Source organism: Sciurus vulgaris (assembly GCF_902686455.1).
Source record: "Sciurus vulgaris genome assembly, chromosome: 14".
Taxonomy (NCBI): domain Eukaryota; kingdom Metazoa; phylum Chordata; class Mammalia; order Rodentia; family Sciuridae; genus Sciurus; species Sciurus vulgaris.
Genome location: NC_136475.1, coordinates 44,861,905 through 44,885,091, shown reverse-complemented (window position 1 = coordinate 44,885,091; position 23,187 = coordinate 44,861,905). Strand labels below are relative to the sequence as shown.

General features: G+C 32.2%; 1 protein-coding gene across 4 annotated transcripts in view; it reads left to right on the top strand.

Annotated features, from left to right (window-relative positions):
- EHBP1 (EH domain binding protein 1) overlaps positions 1-23,187 on the top strand; it is a 309,286-nt gene that overhangs the window by 209,617 nt on the left and 76,482 nt on the right. For all 4 annotated transcript variants that reach the window (XM_079109672.1, XM_079109674.1, XM_079109673.1 and 1 more), the window contains 2 exons: positions 2,612-3,514; positions 9,296-9,439. In XM_079109672.1, the coding sequence (XP_078965798.1) occupies positions 2,612-3,514; positions 9,296-9,439 (1,047 nt within the window). The remainder of the gene's footprint in view (positions 1-2,611; positions 3,515-9,295; positions 9,440-23,187) is intronic.

Sequence of the window (23,187 nt, the reverse complement as noted above, 5' to 3'; positions counted from 1 at the left end):
ATATAAGCATTATAAAATAAGCCATTAATAGCTGATAGATAGCAGTGGTACAAGTCCATAGTGTGAGCTGCTCAGAAGGCTGAAGGCTGAGATGGGAGGCTGGCCATTAAACCAGGAGTTCAGGACCAGCCTGGTCAACTAGCAACACCCCAGTACAAAATTAAATAAAATTAAAAGAACCATTGTTATTTTTATAAAGTGGAACTTTTGACTGACTATTCAAATCTTTAAAAATGAAACTATTGAATTTCCTAACATTTTTAAATAATATAGAGAATCTCATTAAGGCTTAAGTCACACTTTACATTATTTTTTCAGGAACTTAATAATGGTTTGCATACCTTGGATATACATATTACAAATAGAGAAAAGTATCTTATCAAATTTTTTTCTCACACCTGAGGGTGGTTCCCAGTGGTTAGAGCAAATGCTTAACTTGTTGAGAACCTGGTTCAATCCCCAACCTCAATTATATTTTCCAAGGCAGATAATCATGACTTTTGGAAAGACTACTTTGAGGATTCTGTTCATTGCACTATTCAATAAATAATTGTTAGTCTTTCCATTGCATCATTTGAAACGTCTTACCTTATATCTACATCGAGTATCTCAGTTGCTACCTGAACATTATTTTCAATTTTGTGCAGATCTTCTCACTAACCCTGAGTACTTTTGAATGAATTTAAAGCAGCACAAGAGACAGTGTCCATGTCTTAAGCTCCACAAAGATCTGTAACGTAACTGGCAATGACTCCTTAAGGATTTACACTTAGGAATGAATAAGGCAATTTCCTTTGAAAATTTTCTTTTTTATTCACATGTAAACACCTAAAAAGACAGTAGGTGACTGACCAGAGCAAAAGAGGTTAACCTACAGGGAAAAAATTTTTATGAAGTCTTGACCTTGCATACAAGAAACTTGATTTGTTTCAAAAAAAATTTTTTAGTATAATTAGTGTACATAAAATGAATTGCTGCATGAAGCAGAACACCAGCAGGAGTTTTCCTACAAGGAAGCTATCATTTTCCAAGGTCTATAGAAAGTGCTGAATAAAAAAAAAAGGCATTTACCTGTGGTATCTGATCTTACCCAATATGTCAGTGTTTTAGATAATTAGGAAATGTTTAGACTACTGCCTGTGGTGCTTTTCCTAATGGTTTGCAATTGATGTCTGTCAATCAAGTAGTCAAGACACACAAGGAAGAAAATGACTTTAATTTTCCTAAAACATGTAAAATACAAACAAGTCTATACACGCACACCAACTGAGCTATTCTCTCTAGTAAATATTTTGAGGTACCTATATTATGAAGCATAGTGCTGTGAAAATTGAAGAGGTTTTTAATATCACAATTTATTTTTCATTTTCTTTCTTACTTACTTCACAACCTTTATTAAACTACAGGAAGAATATGAGACAAGGATTAAATTCAAAGGTAGAAATGTACTTTAACATGTAAGTGCAAAAAGACTGAATACTTTTCAATTGTTAATAATTTCCTAACTTTTTTTAAAAGAAGAACTTTGAATTATTCTTCTAAATCTAGTTTGTTATGAAGATAACAACCTAGACATTTTAACATCCCAAAGCAAGAATATATCTAGAGTCCTTACTTTCTCTGAGAGTGTATCTAAACTTTTAGCCATATTTTTAATGCTTCCTAGCAACACAATTCTGTTTTCAAAGGTTAGTTCAGGATAGTAATAATTGTAAATTGAGAAATAGCTTTGATTCTTCAAAACCAGAAAAACCTGATATGCCACAGTCATTAAAAAGGCTAACCAAGTAATACAATGCGGCTTCACATTCTCAGCTAGGTTGTAGTACTCAAAACATTTCATTCTCTCCAAAATGGATGAAGTAAAAATTAAGTCAGTCTTCTCATTATGAAAATCAATCTTAATTGGGCATTTTAAAATGTTTATATGTTGGCTGGGCATAATAGCACACATCTGTAATCCCAGTAGATTTGGAGGCTGAGGCAGGAGGATTGCCAGTTCAAAGCCAGCCTCAGTAATTTAGCAAGATCCTGTCTCAAAATTTTAAAAAAGGGGTGGGGTTGGGAATATGGGTTAGTGGTTAAGCACCCTGAGTTCAATCCCTGGTACAAAAAAAAAAAAAAAAAAAAAAAAAAAAAAAAACTTATGTTTCTAAGCTTAAATAGCATTTATTTGCATTTTATATCTGGTAGTCTTAATAGTTTATCCTTTTGACTTATCTAGCTCTGCTTTTTCTTCACAAATCACTGCAATTACATTACTATGGAAGAGAGATTGATAGTAATTCTAGAATTTAAGATGAATTTAGTCTAGTATTTCTTTATATCTTAGTTCTTTCTTTTAAAGATCCGTTTTTAGCTCTTTTTTTTTTTTTTTCAGTCTCAGTTTTGCTTTTTTTTGGAAAGGAACATCTCAATTGTTGTGTGATTAACTTTTTTCTCTTGATTCTTCCCCACTTTTAAACATTTCTGACTTTTGGAATTTCATTCTTTTCATGTGACATAATGTCAGTGTACCCTATACAACAAAAATATTAAAATGTTGCTGTTTGAAAAAGGGATGGACTGTCTGAATTATTCACTATATCTTGTGTTTTCCCTTTCTTTGAAGGCTTATGATGGATTTGCCAGCATAGGAATTTCCCGGTTATTGGAACCTTCTGATATGGTTTTATTAGCAATTCCTGACAAACTGACTGTTATGACTTATCTTTATCAAATAAGGGCACATTTCAGTGGCCAAGAATTAAATGTTGTTCAGATAGAGGAAAACAGCAGTAAAAGCACATATAAAGTTGGAAACTATGAAACAGATACAAACAGTTCTATTGATCAAGAAAAATTCTATGCAGAGTTGAGTGATCTGAAGCGGGAGCCTGATCTGCGACAGCCTACCAGTGGAGCAGTAGACTTCTTATCACAGGATGATTCTGTATTCATAAATGATAGTGGGGTTGGAGAATCAGAAAGTGAGCATCAGACTCCTGATGATCACCTTAGTCCAAGCACAGTCTCCCCTTACTGTCGCCGGACTAAAAGTGACACAGAACCCCAAAAGTCCCAGCAGAGCTCTAGAAGGACTTCAGGATCTGATGACCCTGGAATATGTTCCAATACAGATCCAACCCAAACACAGGTTTTGTTAGGCAAGAAGAGACTATTAAAAGCTGAGACTTTAGAATTAAATGACTTATATGTTAGTGATAAAAAGAAGGATGTGACTCCGCCCTTTATTTGTGATGAGATAGACCAGCGAAAACTTCAGACTCTAGACATCAGTAGTAACTTGGAGCAAGAAAAATTAGAGAATTCCAAAAACTTAGAATGCAGAGCAGATGTTGAATCACCTATCAAAAAACCAAGTTTATCTCCTACTTCCAAACTTGGATACTCATACAATAGAGATGCAGACCTTGCGAAGAAAAAACGTACTTCCCTGAGACAGACAGAGTCTGATCCAGATGCTGATAGAAACACTTTAAATCATGCAGATCATTCTACCAAAACAGTCCAGGTAAGTGAATTAGAATGATGAGTACTTACATTTAGTAAATAGCAATTCTTTCTTTTTATTTCATTTTGTGTTCATAGAACACCTCAAGATGTTACAAATAATTAAGAGTGAAGTAAAATTTGTCACTGTAAAAAAAATCTAAAATGTACCTGCTGTGTATTTAAAGTTTATTGTAATTTTAAGACTACAAATCTTAAATTTAGTATCAAAGGATAAAGAATGTTAACTTTTCAAATTAAAATATTGTCACTTATAAAAACAATATTTTATAAGAATAGGTCAAAGATGTTTGCTTTCTATTTCATAAGAATATTCTAAAATGAAATACCCAATTAAGTATTTCCTATTTAAAGCATTTTTCTTGAATACTTCACTTGCATTTTAATTGATATCTTTAGTCTCATCATTGCTTGTGGTTTAAAATCCAGTAGCATCTATATTTCTCCCCACAAGAGTAATATGGTGCAGTTTTGACCCCTCCCTTATTAATATTCACTGTATTGAATCTCTGGTCCCATCAGTTATAAAATATACTATTATTTTATGTACCAAAAATGGCAATAAAGTTATGACATACAGTTTTATCACTTAGAATTATTTTTATCTTATAACTATTGAAAGAACTGTTCAATACATTTTCATATCATATAAAACACTTATTTAGTCAAAGAAAATAAACTTTAAACAATATGAACTGATTAAGGTATTCCTAGAAGCTTTTCACATTTTAGATCCAGCACTTCTGAATCACTTTTTGATTTAGAGTTGGTAGTCCTGTTTTTCCACATAGTATTATCGCCTGTGCTATCAAAACATGGTGTTATGGCAGTTTTCAAAGTTTGATCTTTTGACCTCTGAGACCCTTTCAGAGAGCCCTCAAAGATAAACTTTTTATCATAATGCTAGAGCCTTTTTCACTTTTATCACTCTCATTCTCTCAGAAATGTATCGAGGTGTTTTCTGGAGATTCAATGCTTCTTGGTATTCAACAGATTTAATACAAATATAGGAGAATTCAGCTGATTTTTTTCTTATATTAAAGAGAGTTACAAAAAACTGTAAAATAATGCCATTCTTACTTAGTTTTTGTTTCTTTTAAAGTAGTAAATTTGTAATTAAAACGTTAACATCTAATGTGTTTATGACTATTTCTACGTGAAAAAGTAATGTTTACATTCTACTAGGTATTGTAAATAATCTGGAGATGATTTAAAGCACATAAGAGAATGTGCCTAAGTTATGCAAATAGTATGCCATGTTATCTAAGTGACCAAAGCATCTGCAGAAAATCCACAGGGGGTCCTGGAACTAATCTGAGGGAATACTATATTCAAGTGGTTCTTGACTGAAACGTCAAGGGATTGCTGTCATACCACCAGAAGTATTAAGCAATGTATAGACAACTGTGTCTTGACTGTGAACTGAAAGACAGCAATTATAAGGTGCCAGAAGTATTAGGAAAGAATGTAGAAGCTGATGAAATAGCTCAGAGATAGAGTGCTTGCCTGACACGTGCGAGTTCCTGGGTTCAATCCCCAGCACAACGGAAAGAGAGAAGGAAGGGTGGGAGGGAAGAAGGAAGGGAGGCAAAGAATACTTCTTAGAATCAAAGAAATATAGTAGTTATCAAAGCAAGCCTCTCGTTCTCCTAATTAAAAATCTCAAAGGTCTTAAGTAGCTAAACCTGTCTGAAAGTTTTCATGACCACATAGTGTCCATATGTAGTAGATAATCATACACATCTAGTGATTAACAACTACAGAATATGATAAGCCTTAGTTGTAATATCATATACATATTTTTCATATATTTTTAGGCCAATGTCTTTATTTAAAACTAGAAACTAATGGTTAAAAATTAGAAATATTTTATACTAAGAATCAGTAAACTGGATTCTCATTTTGATTCTGCCAATAATTAGCAGTTTAACATTAATTATTCATTTAAACTCTCTCAATCTTATTTTCCACATATGTTAAGTATCTCTAAGAGCCCTTCTAGCTCTAAAATTCTTTTATGTTGTGATTCCATTTATATGATTGAAGGGCTGTATTGGATGATGGAAACACCATTTATTTATAACTTCATGTTTGTTCACCATCATTGGTTTATGGGTTGAATTTTGCTTAAGGTGAATTTAAAGGTTTGTTTGACACTAGGTTGGCAAAAGTAATAATGTCTTGACAACAAAAATTGTAATATGGATGCTGATATTTGGTAGATTTTTAAGGAATTATTAATATCAACAGTATCTGATTCTTTTGTACAGTGTATTTTATTCTCAGATATATATCTTTCTACATTTTAGTTTTCTGAAATCAAGATATTACTTATAATAGATAGTATATCAGAATTTAATTGGCAGTGTTTATTCTTTCTTAGTAATGAATAAAATTGTGACTTATAATTAAGCATTAGATTATAGGAAATTTGGTAGCTTAATATGGTTTTATAGACTTAACAAAATTATAATACTACCCATGTAAGTGCCTAGTACATGAATGGCAATTATATATCTTATACTTATCTTTCTAAACTTACAACTAATGAGGTGAGTGGTTGAATATTATTTTATATGTGGGAAATCTGGTGTTTACAGAGTACTCTGAGGTCACATAATATATTTTAAAGTTTGAATTCCAAACCAGCCCTGTCTGACTCCAAAGTCTTTGTACCTTTATATTCATAGCATCTCTTTGTTTTTGATCATGATAGCACTAAAAAATAATCATAGCCCAGATGTAAAGAAGTGAGCATTACTGAAAGGCAGTTTTGCAATGTGCATCAAATCCTTAAAAATGTTTATGACAGCTAGGCATGATGGCTATGTGTGTAGTCCCAGCTACTTGGGATGTTGCGGTGAGAAGATCCATACATAAGTCCAAATCCAGCCTGGGCAGCAACATAGCAAGGCCCCATTTCAAAACAACAAAGCAAATGTTTATCTCATTAGAGTCTACTTACAGGGATTTTTCCTAAGGAGATGGTCAGAATTGTATTCAAAAATTTAAATATGAGAATCTTCACAAAGATATTATTTTTAGGGCTGAGGCTGCAGCTCAGTGTTAGAGAGCTTGTGTTAGCACTGGGTTTATTTCCTAGCAGGGCAGATAAAAACATTATTTATGATAGTGAAAATTTTTCAAACAACCTGAATGTCCCATAAAATAAGTTAGCTAAAGTCTAATGAATGCATCCATATAATAGAATGTTAGGCAGTCTGTTAAAATCGTATTTTCAAGCTGCATACATAAGGACATTAGAAAAAGCTCATGATAAAGTATTAGGTGTGGGACTGTTATATAACTTAGTGGTACAGTACTTCTCTAACATGTGTGAGACCCGGGTTCAATCCCCAGCACTGGAAAAAAAAAAAATATTAAGTGAAAAAAACATGATTCTACAATGATGATCTCTGGAAACCATGATTACTAATTATTTTTCTTCTTTTTACTCATCTCTATAATTAGTAATTTTATATTTTTATAATATAATTAGTAATTTTCTAATCAGAAAATAAAATTTATGTTTGCACAGTTAGTTTTTCACGGTCTGTGTGGTTGAGTCAAATCACTAAAGAACTATATAGAATTAGAGCTAGTCGAGTCTTAGGATGATCTACTCTCATTTCCCACATTTCAAAGATAAGAAAATTGAGGGATTAAGAAATAATAATAATAGTTAATATTTATCCAGTGTTTACCATGTGCCAGTGCTTACTGTTACTCTATTACTTACTCATTACAGTATCTTTATGAAAGTTGATCTGTTTTTAATCCCCATTTTATAAATGAGAAAATGGAGGCTTAGAAAGATTGAGTAACTCACCTACAATTAAGTGATGGAACTGGCATTCGAACCCACATCTGATTCCAAAATTCTTAACCACCATATAATGGAATATAGTATAGTTTTTAAGTGACCTGCTCAATGTTTGCTTATTATTAATGGGAGAGAGATTTAGGCAAGCCTGCTATCTTGACTAAAAATTCAGTATTCATTATATTAGTTTTGCTGTTTTGAGAAAGTATTATAACCAATAGAAATGCAATGACTAATTTTGTTATATCCTATCAACATGAACTTAGACTCTATCATTACCACTCATATAGTTCATTTGTATCTATTAAGAATTTTTGTTTAATCCTCTTAAAATCTTGAGTGATGAAATGTTCTAGAATTAGATAGTGGTGATAGTTCATAACCTTGTGAATATTACCAGAAAAACAATCAATTGTACATTTTAAGGAAAATCTTAAGATTATAGAAAAAAAAAATTAAAAAAAAAAAACAAACAAACAAAAAAAAAGATTTAAAAATAGTTACAGTTTTTTAAAAAAATTTTTTAATTTATTTGTGGCACTGAGGATTAAACCCAGGGGGACTCAACCACTGAGCTACAACCCCAGATCCTTTTTTTTTTTCTTCAGATGTCAGTGAATATTTATTTATTTATTTATTTATGTGTGATGCTGAACCCATCGCCTCACACATGCTAAACAAGCACTGTACCACTGAGCTATGACCCAAGCCCCAGATATTTAAAAATGTTTTATTTGGAGACAGGGTCTCTCTAAGTTGCTGATGCTGGCTTCAAACTTGGGATCCTCCTTCCTCAGCCTCCCAAGTTTTTGGGATTGTAGGTGTGTTTCATCACACCCAGTCACTACTTATAATTGAATATAACAATCACAAAGAGGCCAAAAAAATGATATACTAATTTTTTAAAAGAGAGAGCTTCATATAATAGTAATGCAGTAAGTTTGTTCTTTATTTTCTTTTCCTTAATCATTGAAAAGAATGTAAAATAAATTAAGCATCAGAGTAATGGTGATAGCCATCTAAAGCCAGAAGTTGGTTACTTTAAAAGATAAAAGGAGTATGGAGCTAGGCAAAGTGGCACTTGCCTATAATCTTAGCTACTAGATAGGAGATAAGTTCAAAGCCAGCCTGGGCAACATATGAGAACCTCTCTCAAAATAAAAAGGACTGGGATGCAGCTCAGTGCTAGAGCACTTGCCTAGGATGTACGAGCCCCTGTGTTCAATCCCCAGTAGCACACAAACAAAAGGATTATTGTGTTTTTGGATAATGCCACCGTTTAAGAACTGATTTTCCTTGGTCACCAGTATCTGTTGTTCTTCAAAAATACATTGTAAAACTACACATTAAGCCAGGAGAATATTTCTCCAATTCTGATGTGACAAGTTGTTTTCTTATAAGGAATGTGAACAATGGAGAAAAAGAATTTTAAATATTTATTTTTTTTACAAAATATAGTAGCTTTGCATTTTCTATGAATATTAATATCAAGAATTTAAAAGGTCATTGCTACAGGTATTTAATGTCTATCTAGGTATAAATTTGGAAGAAACATTGTTGTCACTTCTATGAGAATATAAAAAGTCTATGAGAACTTTTAAAAATGTCTTTGGTTGGCAGATTTCACTATGTTTATGAGCACATATGAGGAAATGTAATATACATACTCACCACTTATGAGACTATGTTCTAATAAAAGTATACTTAAATTCAATCCAGTTTTAGGCAGTAAAGATGTAGTTCCTTTATGTCAATATTTATGTATTCATTCTAAATGTCTAATCAAAATTTATATTCTGTAAAGGTAATCTTACCAAGGAAGCTAAAACCTTAGTCCTGACCTCTTTTATTTCAGCAGATTGTCTAACTTTTAATTAGCTTATAAATGTAGATTATTTGCTTGATTTGGGGTTTATTTCTTTAAATTTGACTTCTAATTCTGTATCTTTGCTTTTTAAGCATCGAATGTTATCCAGACAAGAAGAACTTAAAGAAAGAGCAAGAGTTTTGCTTGAACAAGCAAGAAGAGATGCAGCTGTAAAAGCAGGGAGTAAGCAGAATTCCAGCACAGCCACACCACTCTGCAACAGGCAGCTAAATGATGTGAGAAATATTGGTTGAAAAAACCATAAGTTGTTCATTATAATCATAATCATACTGGGCAAGGGGAATAATTTGTTCATTTTTTTCGCAGACTTGGTTCATTATGAATACTTGGTACACTTATTGAATTGATAAATTCCTACCTATCAGACCATGTTTTTGTCATTTTTACATAGCAGTGTTTACTAAGAGAAAAAGTAAGATCCTGGAGTATAAATTCCATGTATAAATGAATAATCTGTTTTTCATTGAATTGCATTTTGTAGGTCCAGGGACATACAGCTCAGTGGTAGTGCATTTATCTGGGTTTGTTTCCCAATACCACCAAAAAAAAAAAAAAGTTATGATTGTACTTTGTTTAAATTGTACTTTGTTCATAGAAGTTAATTTTGTTGCCAATATTAGTATAATAATGATGCCTGTCATTTATTAAATATTTACCATACATTTCAGGAACTATAATTATTATATTTAATTCCATGAAGATATTCAATCTACTTATCAGAATAAAAAAACTAAGGCCAATAGGCAAAGTAACTTGTATAAGGTTCCAGAGTCAGGATTTAAACCTGAGCCTTAATTAGATTTTCAGAAACAGTACTTTCTCCTATCAACATTGCCATCCCTGAATTAAACCACATTTTTATACATGTTTTTGTGTAGTGCTTCACAGATAATAATAATGAACATATAATAAATAAAAGTCCTTAAATATTGGGAGACATAAACCTCTTCACAATTTTGAAAACTGTGACAACACACACCCATGTAACCGAAACAAGAGTCGGTTACATGGGTGTGTGTGTTTACTAGATCTTGAAATAAACTATATTCTTAATTGAGGCCATGATCAAAATGTTTCAGAAATACTAATCTAGAGGACCATTCTTTCTAAGGAAGAACTTGCCTTTATGTTGGCTTTTTCAGTAGCTTTATATAATCAATTTGTTGATTCATTCACTTGCAAGATATACTTATTTTTAAAAAAGATTTATTTATTGGTGTCTAAACCAAATCTACTCACAGAGACAGAAGAAAATTAAGCCTTTCCCTCATGGAGCTTATATTCTGGTGAGAAAAGAGAGAGATTAACAAGTAAATAAACAAAGCAATTATGGAGTATGAAAATTGCATGATATAGTAGGGGATAATTTGAAGGTAGAAGCTTGAATGGCCTGAGGAGTATATATTTGAACTGAGTTTTGGTGGATAAGAAGGCTGTAGTCAAGTGAAGAGCCAAAAAATAGTATTCATTTTAAAAAGAATAATTTGTGATTAACTGTTTCATAATTCTTTCAGTTCTAAAATATATAATTTAAAAATTAGTTAAATTGATTTTAAATTGAGAATACTTGATATTTAAATGATCTGTCTGCCAAGTAAATTTTAAAAAATAATTTTATCTAAGTATAAATTTTACCTTTCTTAATAATTATTATCTAATGTTTATTGAGCACTTGGTCTGTGTCAAACAAGATTCTAAGTGCTTTCCCATAATCATTTAAGCATCATAATAAGTATAAAAGTATTATCATCCCCATTTTACAGTTGAAAAACGAAACACACATCGAATTATGGAATTCCTATGATTACACAACTAATAAGTAACAGATCCAGGAATTGTTCCTAAACAGTCTTACTTTAGATATTATGTTCTTAATGCACTGTGCCATGATTCTTTCTTGTTTATTTTTCTGACATCTTTGTGAAGGAGGAGTAGATATTAATGTAGTAATTAGGGAGCCACATTTGGAAAAGGTACTTGAATTTTCCTGGGGTCACAGATAATGCAAATTAAGCTCAGAACTCAAGTATCCTGACACTTACTGCCATTTATTCTTTCATTCAGTTTATTCATTTATTAGTTCAGCCTTTCAACAAATATTTCTGAGTCATCTCTTCTGTATAAGACATCAGTAATCTTATACATTATATTTCCAAAATGGAACTTAAACTTTTAGCTAAGTTAAAAGTGTGAATTCAGTACTAAAAAATAATGACTGCTGGGCATGATGGTGTACTCCTGTAATATAAACAATTCAGGAGGCTGATTCAGAAGGATTGCAAGTTCAAGGCCAGCCTTGGCAATTTAGTAAGACTCTATCTCAAAAAATAAAGAGGGCTGGGGATATAGCTTGGTTGATAGAGCACCCCTGGGTTCAAGCCCCAGCACTGAAACAAAAATTTACTGAAACATCTTTTATCCCATGTCTGTGACATCTTACTAAATCTATTTATAATTTGGATTTTAAGAAACTATGCATTTATAGCATTTATGAAATTGAATACTCTTTTGCATTGTTGGAAGTCTGGAAATTGCCACACCTTTCTGAAAAGCAGCTAAATTTCCTCAAGAAATACAAATTCTGGGACTGAAGGTGATAGAGCACTTTCCTCATATATGCAAGGCCTTCCTGGGTTTGATCCCCAGCACCACAAAAATAAAAAAAAGAAAGAAATGCTTATTCCCTTTTCCCAATAATTCTACAAAGATTGATATGCTGATTTTCATCACAATGTTATTTATAGCAACAAAAATTTCAAAGTGGCCCATATGCTCAAATATAGGGGGATGAATAAATAAATAAATTACTACAAATACATATACTTGTTATGTAGTCATTAAAAATGATCTTCACTAATGTTTTGAAATATTATTTTAAAGACATGAGTAAATGCTCATGATGTCATGTACAAAAAGTAACGAAATAGTGTATTTTATATATTTTCCATTTTTAAATAATACAGGTGCTTTTATATTTACATTGAAAAATCATCAGAATGTTAACAGTATTTATCCCTAAAGGGTGGAGCAACAAATAGTTTATGAGGTTTTTTCCCCCTAAGTTTTTTCTATATTAAAAAAAAATGGCAGCTGTGAGCAGTGGCATACGCCTGTAATCCCAGCAGCTTGGGAGGCTGAAGCAGGAGGATCATGAGCAAGGGACTAAGAAACTCAGTGAGACTGTGTCTCTAAAAAAAAAAAAAAATTAGGTCTGGGTATGTGGCTCAGTGGCTGAGTGCCCCTGAGTTCAATCCCCAGTACCCTCCCAAAAAAGGCATATTAAGAGAAATAATCTAAATCAATTTTTTAGGGTCAGAAGAAGATGCTTTAAAAAAATTTTGTTTTCTTAGCTTACCCAAACTTGACTAAAGCAGTTTTATTTAAACTGGGGTTGTATATCAGTATCTGTAAAGTGTATATGTCTTCTAAGAAGAGAGAGACATAGGGACTAAGACTGTAACTCAATGGTAGAGGGGAAAAAATGAGAGAGAAACATAGAACCTCTTTACAGTTGATGATTTAAGTGTATGCCTAGGTATGGAACTAGGTATGGGCTAAGTGATTCAGAAATATACTATTGTGAAATTGATAAATAACAATCATGATATCTCATAAAATATTTCATTGTTGATTTGACTATTGCTTGGATCAGTTTTGTTATATTCATGTATTAATTGTTTTTTTCCCTGTTCATTTTCATAGCTGATCTGTTTGTTACATTCATTTCACACTTACTCAAAAGTATGCCCTATTACTTATGAAACTGTTTTTTATTGACATTTTATTTTGTTTGTTTTGTTTGTTGTTACTGCTGAGGATCTAACCCAGGGCCTCACATACACTAGGGAAATACCTTACCACTGAGCTATAGCCCCAGCCCTGAAACTAGGCTTGAATAGTCCCAAAGATATTTCCATATCTTTCCTCTTTCAAGTTATTTATTGTTACATAATAAAATATTAACAACCCAGTAGTGCATAAAGACATTAACATACCATGGTCAATTTGAATTTATTCTAGGAATGAAAGATGGTTTATATTTCAAAACCCAAGCAATGTAATTGGCCATATAAACAGAATAAAGAAGAAAAGGCCAGCAATAATTTTAATTGGTACAGAAAAAAAATTGAAAGATTATCACCATATTCATGGTCCAAAAGAGAAAAGTAACACAATTCCTTGCAAAGTATGAATGGAAAAGAACTTTATTAACCTGATAAAATATATCTGTAAAAATCTTGTAGCCAAAATTATAGTTAATTATGAAACATTGAGCCAGGTGTGGTGGTGCATGCTTGTAATCCCAGTGACTCTGAAGACTGAGACAGGAAGATTACAAGTTCAAAGCCAGCCTCAGCAACTTACTAAAACACTGTCTCAAAATAAAAAAATAAATAAATAAAAGGGGCTGAGGATGTGGTTCATTAAGCACCCCTGGGTTCAATCCCTGGTACCAATAAAAAAAAAAAAAAAAAAAAAAAAAGGTTGGAGGGAGGCTGGGGATATGACTCAATTGGTAGAGTGCTTGCCTTGCATGCACAGGGCCCTGGGTTCAATCCCCAGCACCACAAAAAAAAAAAAAAGGAAAGAAAAGAAACATTGAAGTTTTCCACTTAAGACAAGATAAAGACAGGGAAGTCCATTATCACTTCTATTTAACATCACAATGAATATCCTAAAATAAGAAAAAGAAATAAAAGGTATAGGTGTGAATGGGGAGAAATAAAACTGTTATTCATCAGAAATATGATTTGTACATAGAAAAATAAAAAAAATTGCAGATAAATTTTTAAACTAAAAGTAAAGATAGCAAGATTACCAGACATAAAATTAATATCCAAAAATAACTTATTCTCCAAGAAGATATATAAACAGTTGACAGCACACTAAAAAGATCTTTAGCAGGGTATAGTGGCAGAGGCCTATAATCCCAGTAACTCAGGAGGCTGGGGCAGGAAGATTGCAAGTTCAAAGCCATCTGCAACAACTTAGCAAGACCCTGTCTCAAAATTTTGAAAAAGTGCTGATAATGTAGCTCAGTGGTACAGTGCTCCTGGGTTTAAGCCCCAGTACCAGAGGGAAAAAAATTAACATCATCAGTTATCAAGGAAATGTAAATCAAAGCCACAGTGAAATACCACTATATATACCAATGAAAATGGCTAAGTTTAAAATACCAATAATAACATGTGTTACAATTAGAATACACTAATATTGTTGATAGGAATATAAAATGGTACAACCATCTTAGAAAATTGTTGGGCCATCTCTTTAAAAGTTAAACATACATTTAATAAAAATTAAAATAAAACCAGTTTTTATTACTCAGCAATTCCAATCTTAGGAATTTACTCAAGAAAACTAAAAATATATGAACATACAAAAACTTGTATACAAATGCTGTCAGCAATTTTTATTGTAATATCCAGAAACTGGACAAAACAAATGGTCCATCAACAGATGAATGAATAAACACATCACAATGTATCCTTACAATAGGATATAGTTTGAGCATCCCTAATCTGAAAATTCAAAACTCACAATGCTCTGAAATGCAAAACACTTCTGGTCTTAAGAATTTCAGATAAGGTGTATTCAACTTGTATTACTCATCAGTACAAAGGAACAAGCTACTGATACACACAATAACCTAAATGAATGACAGAAATATGCTGAGAACACAAAAGAAGACATATGTTATTACATTTATATGTAATCTGTATGTAATTCTACTACTTAGAAAACTAGAGTGACAAAAAGCAAATCAGTGATTACCTGGAGGCGGGGTAGATGGACTTAACTGCAGAGTGATATGAACAAACATTTTAGAGGGATGGAAAGGGAGGAGCTATAATTTTAATTTTGTGTGTGAATACACAGTATATATATTTGGTAAAACTCTTCAAACTTATAACTTACATATTATATGTAAATTATACATATTATCATATTTAAAGTTTATTTTAAAGAGATCAACTTTGTTCCTGTGAACTTAAAAGAAAAAATTAAGGGACTAGGGATGAAGCTCAGTGGAGGGTCACTTGCCTAGCATGTGTTTCAATCCCCCATACTACAAAAATAAAAGTTTAGAGATAATGGTTTATAGTAGCTTCAAATAAAAATAATTTGTCAAGAATACATCTATGTATGTATGTAAGACCTTTAAGCAGAAAACTGTAAAACATTCTGAAAACAAAAGAATATCTAAATAAATGAAAGGACATATCATTTTCATATTTGGAAGATTCTTTTTTTTAATATTTTTTTTAGTTGTCAATGGACCTTTAATTTTATTTGTTTATATATGGTGCTGAGACTTGAACCCAGTGCCTCACACATGATAGGCAAGTGCTCTGCCACTGGGCCACAATCCCAGCCCAGGAATATTTTTTATTATTTTTATTTTATCATGATAAAAACACTTAACATGAGATCTACCCTCTTAATTTTTAAACAGCATTATTGATTATAGACATAATGTTGTAGCAGATCTTTAGAACTTACTCATTTTGTCTCACTGAAATTTTGTATCTATTAATTAGTAACTTCCCATTTCCCCTCCTTTTATCCCCTGGCAACAACTATTCCACTTTCTGGTACTATTAATTTGACTCTTCAGTACTTCATGTACATGGAATCATGCGGTATTTGTTTTTTTGTGACTGGCTTAGTGTAAATGTCATCAAGGTTCATTTGTGTTGTAGCATATGACAGAACTTCCTTCTTTTTTTGTTTCTATATCTTGACTGTTGTGAGTAATGCTGCAGTGATATTCAGTGATGGGAATGCTTAACATCTCAACATCCTGATTTCACTTATTTTGGATAAATACCCAGAGGTGGGATTTGCTGGATCATATGGTAGTTCTATTTTTAATATTTTGAGGAGCCTCCATACTGTTTTTCATTTCAGCTGTACACTTTATTCCTGTTAACAGTGTGTGAAAGTTCCAGTTTCTCCCCATCTTGTCAACACTATCTTTTTTTTATATAAATAACAGTCATTCTGACAAATATGAGATGATATCTCACTGTGGTTTTGATTTGTGTTTTCCTGATGATCAGTGATGATGATCATCTTTTCACATACCCATTGAGCATTTTTATTTCTTTGAAATGCACATTCAAGTCCTTAGGACATTTTTAATCAAGTTGTGAGTTTGTTAGTATGTTATAGGTATTGACTTATGGGAGGTCCTTGTGTATTTTGGAGATGAGAGCCATACTAGATATGTGACTTACAAGTATTTTCTTCTCTTTCAGAGATTATAGTTTACTCTGTCAGTGGTTTCCTTTAACGTGTCTTACGATTCTCTTAAGAATCACATAATATCACTTTAGCTTACATAGTCACAAAACTCCACTCAGTTGTAAGGAGAAGAAATATAGACCACACCACTCTGTAGAAGGAATGTCAAAGTCACTTTGTTAAGAACAAGTGACATAGGAGATATTGTTGCAGTCTCTTCTCAGTTAAAAGTGTAAGCTTAATTGAAAACCCTTTCTTACACATTCCACTGTTGCTCATTTTTCAGATGTCAAAGTCTGTATAAGTGTGTTGTGAAAAATATTAGTTTTATGAACTAAATGGTACATTACAGGGCTATTGCTCTTGTTCTGACACTTGATATTCTTTAGGGCTTATAGCTAATATTGAAATGATTTAAGAAAGAGAATATGAAATGTCAAATAAGTCCAATTTCAGAAATATGAGAGAGGATAGACCTTGTTATTGCTTTTCAGACTTTCAATGTAGTATGCAACTTGATATCATGATGATATCTTTTTAGGAACAAAGTAGTTTTCTTAATTTGGTCATTTTTTTATCATTTCTAAGTAACTCATACATACAGATTGTCATTTCGCCAATGCTATCTACTTTTTGGAAAAGTAGTGTGTCCAATTTGGCTGACAAAACAGAAAAGAAAAATGCTAATTTCACTTCTGGAGTAATTGAATATGAGTTAAAATAGGAAATTACTTCGTGTCTCTGATTCCGTCTTTCCATTTGCAAAGTGGAAGCAAAATTCTTTTTTTACCCCCTTTCCTGTTTGACAGTCAAATTAGTAGGTGCCCATGGTAAAAGGGAAGGGAACCATGACTAATAGCCATCCCCACTTGAGTGTCAGCATCCCCATCACTCTGGAGAGATCAAAAGACTTTTGGCAAATAATAGCTGGTCTAACCCACCCCCACCCAAAAATGACTGGGATCTCATTTAGTGAACATTTTGATGTTTTAACTTTGCTTTAATTTATGTTACTTCTGTTTTTAAATTCATTATAATTTGCCCTGTCCTTTATTTTTTTTAAATATTTTTAGTTGTAGATGGACACAGTGCCTTTATTTTATTTATTTATATGTGGTGCCGAAGATCAAACCCAGTGCCTCACATGTGCTTGGCAGGTGCTCTACTACTGTGCTGTGTCCCCAGCCCTCCACCTTGCCCTTTATTGTATAATATTTACTGAGAGTCAAAGAGAAACTTGCTACTACCCACTACTCATTCTTAATGTAACTAGAAATTCACAAGTTAAAACAAAAAATGTTGGTACCAGGAATGTCCTTAATTTTTTAAAAAAGTGGAATGCTGACCTCAGATCTTCAAATGTTACAGAAGAGCTTACTGGGATCACTTACTTATTGGTTAACGGACTACTGACTTAGAATGTCATCAGTAGTTTCTACATTTTATCCCTGTATGCTCTGTTCCTATACAACTACCCTAGAACCTTCTGATGAATACCAAGAAGAATGAGTAAAGCTATTGTAATAATTGAAATAGAATATATAAATAGACTCATACAGTGCATGGGACAATACTCATGTACTCAGTACAGGTTAGCAACTTTTTTGAGACTTGTATCTAGCTCTAGACTAAGAGAGTAAAAAATTGTAGGAGATTCAAAGATTTAAAAGATTGAAAACTCAAATCTATTTTTAAGGAAAGACACATTTATAAAATATAAAAAGAAAACTGGGAAATAACTTAAGTGAATATTTGAATATATGAAGCCTAATAATCCTTCTGATAGCCCCATAACCCAAGAGAATAAACTTTTCAACTACTCAACATGGCCTTACAAGTCTTTCAAGCCTCATCTTCCACCTTTCTCCATTTTTCATTTTATAGTCCAGTTCTAAGTTGTTTGCATTATCTAGGATGTACCTTCTTACTCTTTCATTCCTGTCTCAAGCATTTGTTGTTTCTCTCTGAAATAACGTTCTCTAATTGTTTCTACTGAAATACTGCTCCTGAATGCTTTCCTTGTGACTTCTTGCAATAAAGATCTCTTTCCATTTTTTCTAATATGTTTTGAAATATCTTTACTGTAGTAGACATTTATTCCAATATAATTATCTAATCACTAATCTCTTTCTCCCACTCAACTGTGATCTATTCAAAGTACAGTGACCTGGTATTCCCAACACCAAGTGTTCAATAAATGTTCAATGAATAAATGAAAGGAATAGAAAGGCTATTTTTCATGTTCTCTGAGTGTCAGCTAATGTGCTTAAACATGAAAATTTTGCTATAAGGAGTTTCTTTTTACTAAGGGTTTTAAAAAGAAAATTTAAATATTTCTCTAAGGTCTACAAAACAGAATGGATTATCATTGGGCAAACAAAGTGATTTTATTGTTCTCCTGTCTATAGTCAGTGTCAAATGAAACTACTTTTGCCACTTTGGGACTTAAGGCTTCCTGTATCATCTGCTTCTTGTTATTCTTGAATCCTACATTGTGAAGTCTTTCTCTCTTGTTAATGGTGTCTATATACCAAATCCTTACACACATTTTCTTGCCCTATATTCTGGGACTCTGATTAGAGTTCAGTGCCCAACTCTGCACTAAATTATGACACTTACTATAAACATTCTCTCTTATAATTAGTATAGCTTTAGTCTGCAAGACTAGGAAGCAATTTCAAAGACATTGAAAAACAAATCTTGGTAATCTTATCTGGTAGATCCTTACATATAGACTGTACTTAAGTTATCCTCAGGAAGAATTTGAGTTGTTAATTTCTCTGAAAAGACAACTTGCAAACAGATACCAAGAGCATTTTAATTTTTCTTAAATTTTTCCAGTTGTGCAACTGACTATTTGAATGAGAACTTACAATAAGTACATATTGCCTTTTAAGTCTTTTTATAAAGAAAAGTCATTTATACAATTCATTTGTACCTTTGTGCCTTTGTGGATTTTGTTTGTTTGTTTTTGATGGAACTTACTAAACCCAGGACCTTGTAGATGCTAAGCACACACTCTACCTGACTCAGGTATATCTCCAGCACCTCTTTATGCCATTAGATAACTCATTTAACCTATTTCAGTTGTTTCCTGAATATTTTTCCATAGGAAGCAGATTTCATTGTTCTGGATCTCTGTGATTTATATTTCTTATCTTCCTAGTCCTTTTATTCTATGAAGATTTTCAAACGTTGGATTTACTATTAGAAGTTTTAAGTATGTTATTTGTAGTATTCAATGTTTTCCATATGTAATTAAGATCATTTTTGTCCCTGGGTACAGTGGCGCACACCTGTAATCCCAGCGATTTGGGATTACAGGCCAGAGGATCACAAGTTCAAAGCCAGTCTCAGCAACTTAGCGAGGCCCTAAACAACTTAGACCCTGTTTCAAAATAAAATACAAAAAGGGCTGGGGATGTGGCTCAGTGGTTAAGCACCCCTGAGTTCAATCCCTGGGACCAAAAAAATAAACCATTTTTCTCAGAGTATAGCTTAGAAGTTTGGCAGCTTTAACATGCTAGCCCCTTTTATTATCCACAGGAGTCTTTTATTAATATGTAATCACAAACTCTTAGAAAAATATAATCTTTTTAAAGAAACTATTTTCATTTTTACTATTTTCTTTTTTACTTTCAATTCCCCCATATACTTTTCTGCCAAATATTATAAGTTAGTCTATTTTAGACTCTTTTGCTTATTGCTTTGCATTAAAATATAATTGCTTTTAACAAATACATTTAATAAATACCCACTGTTACATTTAATGCTCAGGTAATTGGATATCTGAAAGAGATGTTTGTATTTGATGTACTTAAGTTTAGGATTAATATGCTACATGCAGAATAAAGGATAACAGTCCTGCTACCCACAGTCCTTGGAATTGGTACATTATTTGTGAAGCGTTTTGCACCTACCAGAAGAATGATACCATTTTATTATTACTTTTTTAAAAAAATGATAAAATCTATTTTATAAATATAAAGTTTAAAAAGAGAATGAGAATAAAACTTCAACCTAATTAGTCTAATCACAACAGTGAATATATAAACATGTTTTTGTTTTTCCAATAATAATTATATAGCATAAGAGTATAATGCACAAATAGTTCTTTAAAAAAAAGTGTCAGAAAAGAATTACAATACTATTATAAAGCAGAATTGAAGTTTTTTTACATAATATTTATCTGCCAGTGTAATAGCCTATCCATTATACTTAATTAGCATAGGAGCCTGTACTCACAGAGCAGGTGGCAAGATCAAACTGCAAGTTAGTAGCAAGTTCTAGAAGATTTGCAGTATTTTGTCTTCAGAAGTTTACATGAATATTTGAACCCTCTAAATAAAACTGTATATATGGGAAATAACTTTAGTTTGATCAGTCCTTGGTTAACTGCAAAGATTAGTAATCCAAAATGATACAAATATAGTAATTTTTTTAAAAAAATCGGCCTTTAGAAATTAATCCAATGGCTTAATTGTTAAGAAATAAGAGAATGCAAGCTGTTCTTTTGTGATTCAAGTCTCTAACAGGTATTGTGTCACCATAAAGGGTGGTACATCAGCCTTGTACTTTTGATGTTGATTAGAAAATATTGATTTAAATGAGACTAGTCTCTCATGCTGATAATTGTAGCAGATTTAGATAAGATCACTAGATCTTCTCTAAACAATAAAAAAGCAGTTACCATCCAATTGGTAAAAAAACAATAAACATCATTAAACATCTATTGTAGTAACTTTTACTGTAGTTTCAAATATATATGTGTTCTAAGTATATATCATCATAAAAATAAGTATGATATAAGATTATACTCATATTTGTGATGATGTTACATTTAAGTCACTTCTAGGAATCAAAGGTTGAAGATCAAACTAAAATTTTTATTTTTCCTAATTGTATGTATTTTTTAAATTATATTAGCAAGAAGTAGGTTAAATTTGCATTTGTAATTTCATAAAAAATCATTTGTTATAAAAAGAAATCTAAAATCTAAAACCTGTAATAATGTATAGAGTGAATATTTTATCTAACTTGGTTTTGATTCTGTATATGAGGTAGAATATCTGTGCCCTGGGTACTAAGGTGAAATATATTTTTTATTTACTTCAACACAATTGTCAATATTTAATGCACATAATCCATTTCAGATCAGTAAGATACTTTAAATGTATATCTGATCTCTTATAGTTGCATTTTAGAGGAAAATAAAGATGGCATAAATACCTCTTTACAAAACAATGCTTTTTATTCCTTATAATTGAAATAATAGTTTACCTATTATATCTAAATTTAAGTTGAAGTTTGCTACCCAGCAGTGGTTTCTGGACAACTTAGAAAACATGTTAGCTCACTAGCATATCTTCAAAGTCACGTAAAACACCAGCATTGTTGGGGAGGAAAAAAACCTCAAGTACCTTTTTTATTATGTGGCCATAAAACCCTAGCCTCAAAAATCTTATTTTTTGGGATTGCCATGAATGCATGAAACTAGGGTTAGGTGTCTTAGCATCAGGGACAGTCCTTTCATGCCACTGTTAATGGCTATGGACATTTTCCATATGGCTGTGCAGTGTAGGATTGAACATCCCAGGATGATATCACCATTACTAAAGCTGTATTTTATATTGCCTATTCTGTTATTGCTCAGCGTGCACAAGAGTAGAGTTTAAATCTTCATTCATTTTTTAATGTTTCTTTTGTTCTCCTTATCATGTTCTGGCTTTCCCAAGGATATATGCCTTGAATGAAGTCACATGTGCATTACTAATTGTGCACTATTGTATTTATAGTTCCTAGTGGTGGCACTGTGAAGCTACTAATTCCTTTGCTTCACTTGATGTAAAATAATCTGAATGTCTTTGATAGCAGTGAAACAGTATTAATTGTTTTGTACATTTCTTGGTCACTCTTCTTAGGTGGTCTTCATAATCTATTAGAACTTTCAGCCAGATTTTTGTAATGTCATGCCTCCAGCAGTGATTAAATTGGTAATTAATGAACAGTCTTTGGCAATGTAAACCACATCCCGTTAATTTTCCCTTTTGAGTTTTTAGAAGTTGTCTTCTGTGTCAGAAATCATTGCGCCACCTTGCTATGGCCCCTTGGCATGAAACCACAACGACTTGATTTTTGCAGCCATTAGTAGATCAGAGCAGTAATTTCACAGTATTTTGGTCAAGGTAATTATAATAGTAAGAACTGAGTAGATTTGAAAATTCACGAAACAAGTCCAGAAATACCAGGTGAGCTTCCTTGTGTTCATTGGAACGTTATGATTAGTTTAATTGGTCTTTGTTTGATTTTAGCCGCAGCAACTATTTGTGCCACAGCAGTGCAGTGACTTTATACTTGAGTGTTTCTGACCTTCTTTGACATGGTGGGTACAAAAATGAGCCCTTTGAAACAGTCCCCTTCCCAAAAGGGGGTTAAACTGCATTTAAAAAATTAACTATAGTAAAGAAAGCTTTCTAATTAGTTTCTTCACACTCTATTTTATGAAATGCTTAGCACATTAATTTTCATCTCTCCATTTAATTAATATGTATCACTATTTTTATTTATATTTTTAACTGTTAGTCCTATGAGATATTGAGTTTCAGTATTTTGCAAGAACCTTGCAATGCCTTAATGTGAATGAAATTAAAATGCTGCTTTCATTTTTGTCACAAATAGATAAAAAATATTCCCATACTTGGCTGATAGCTTATAT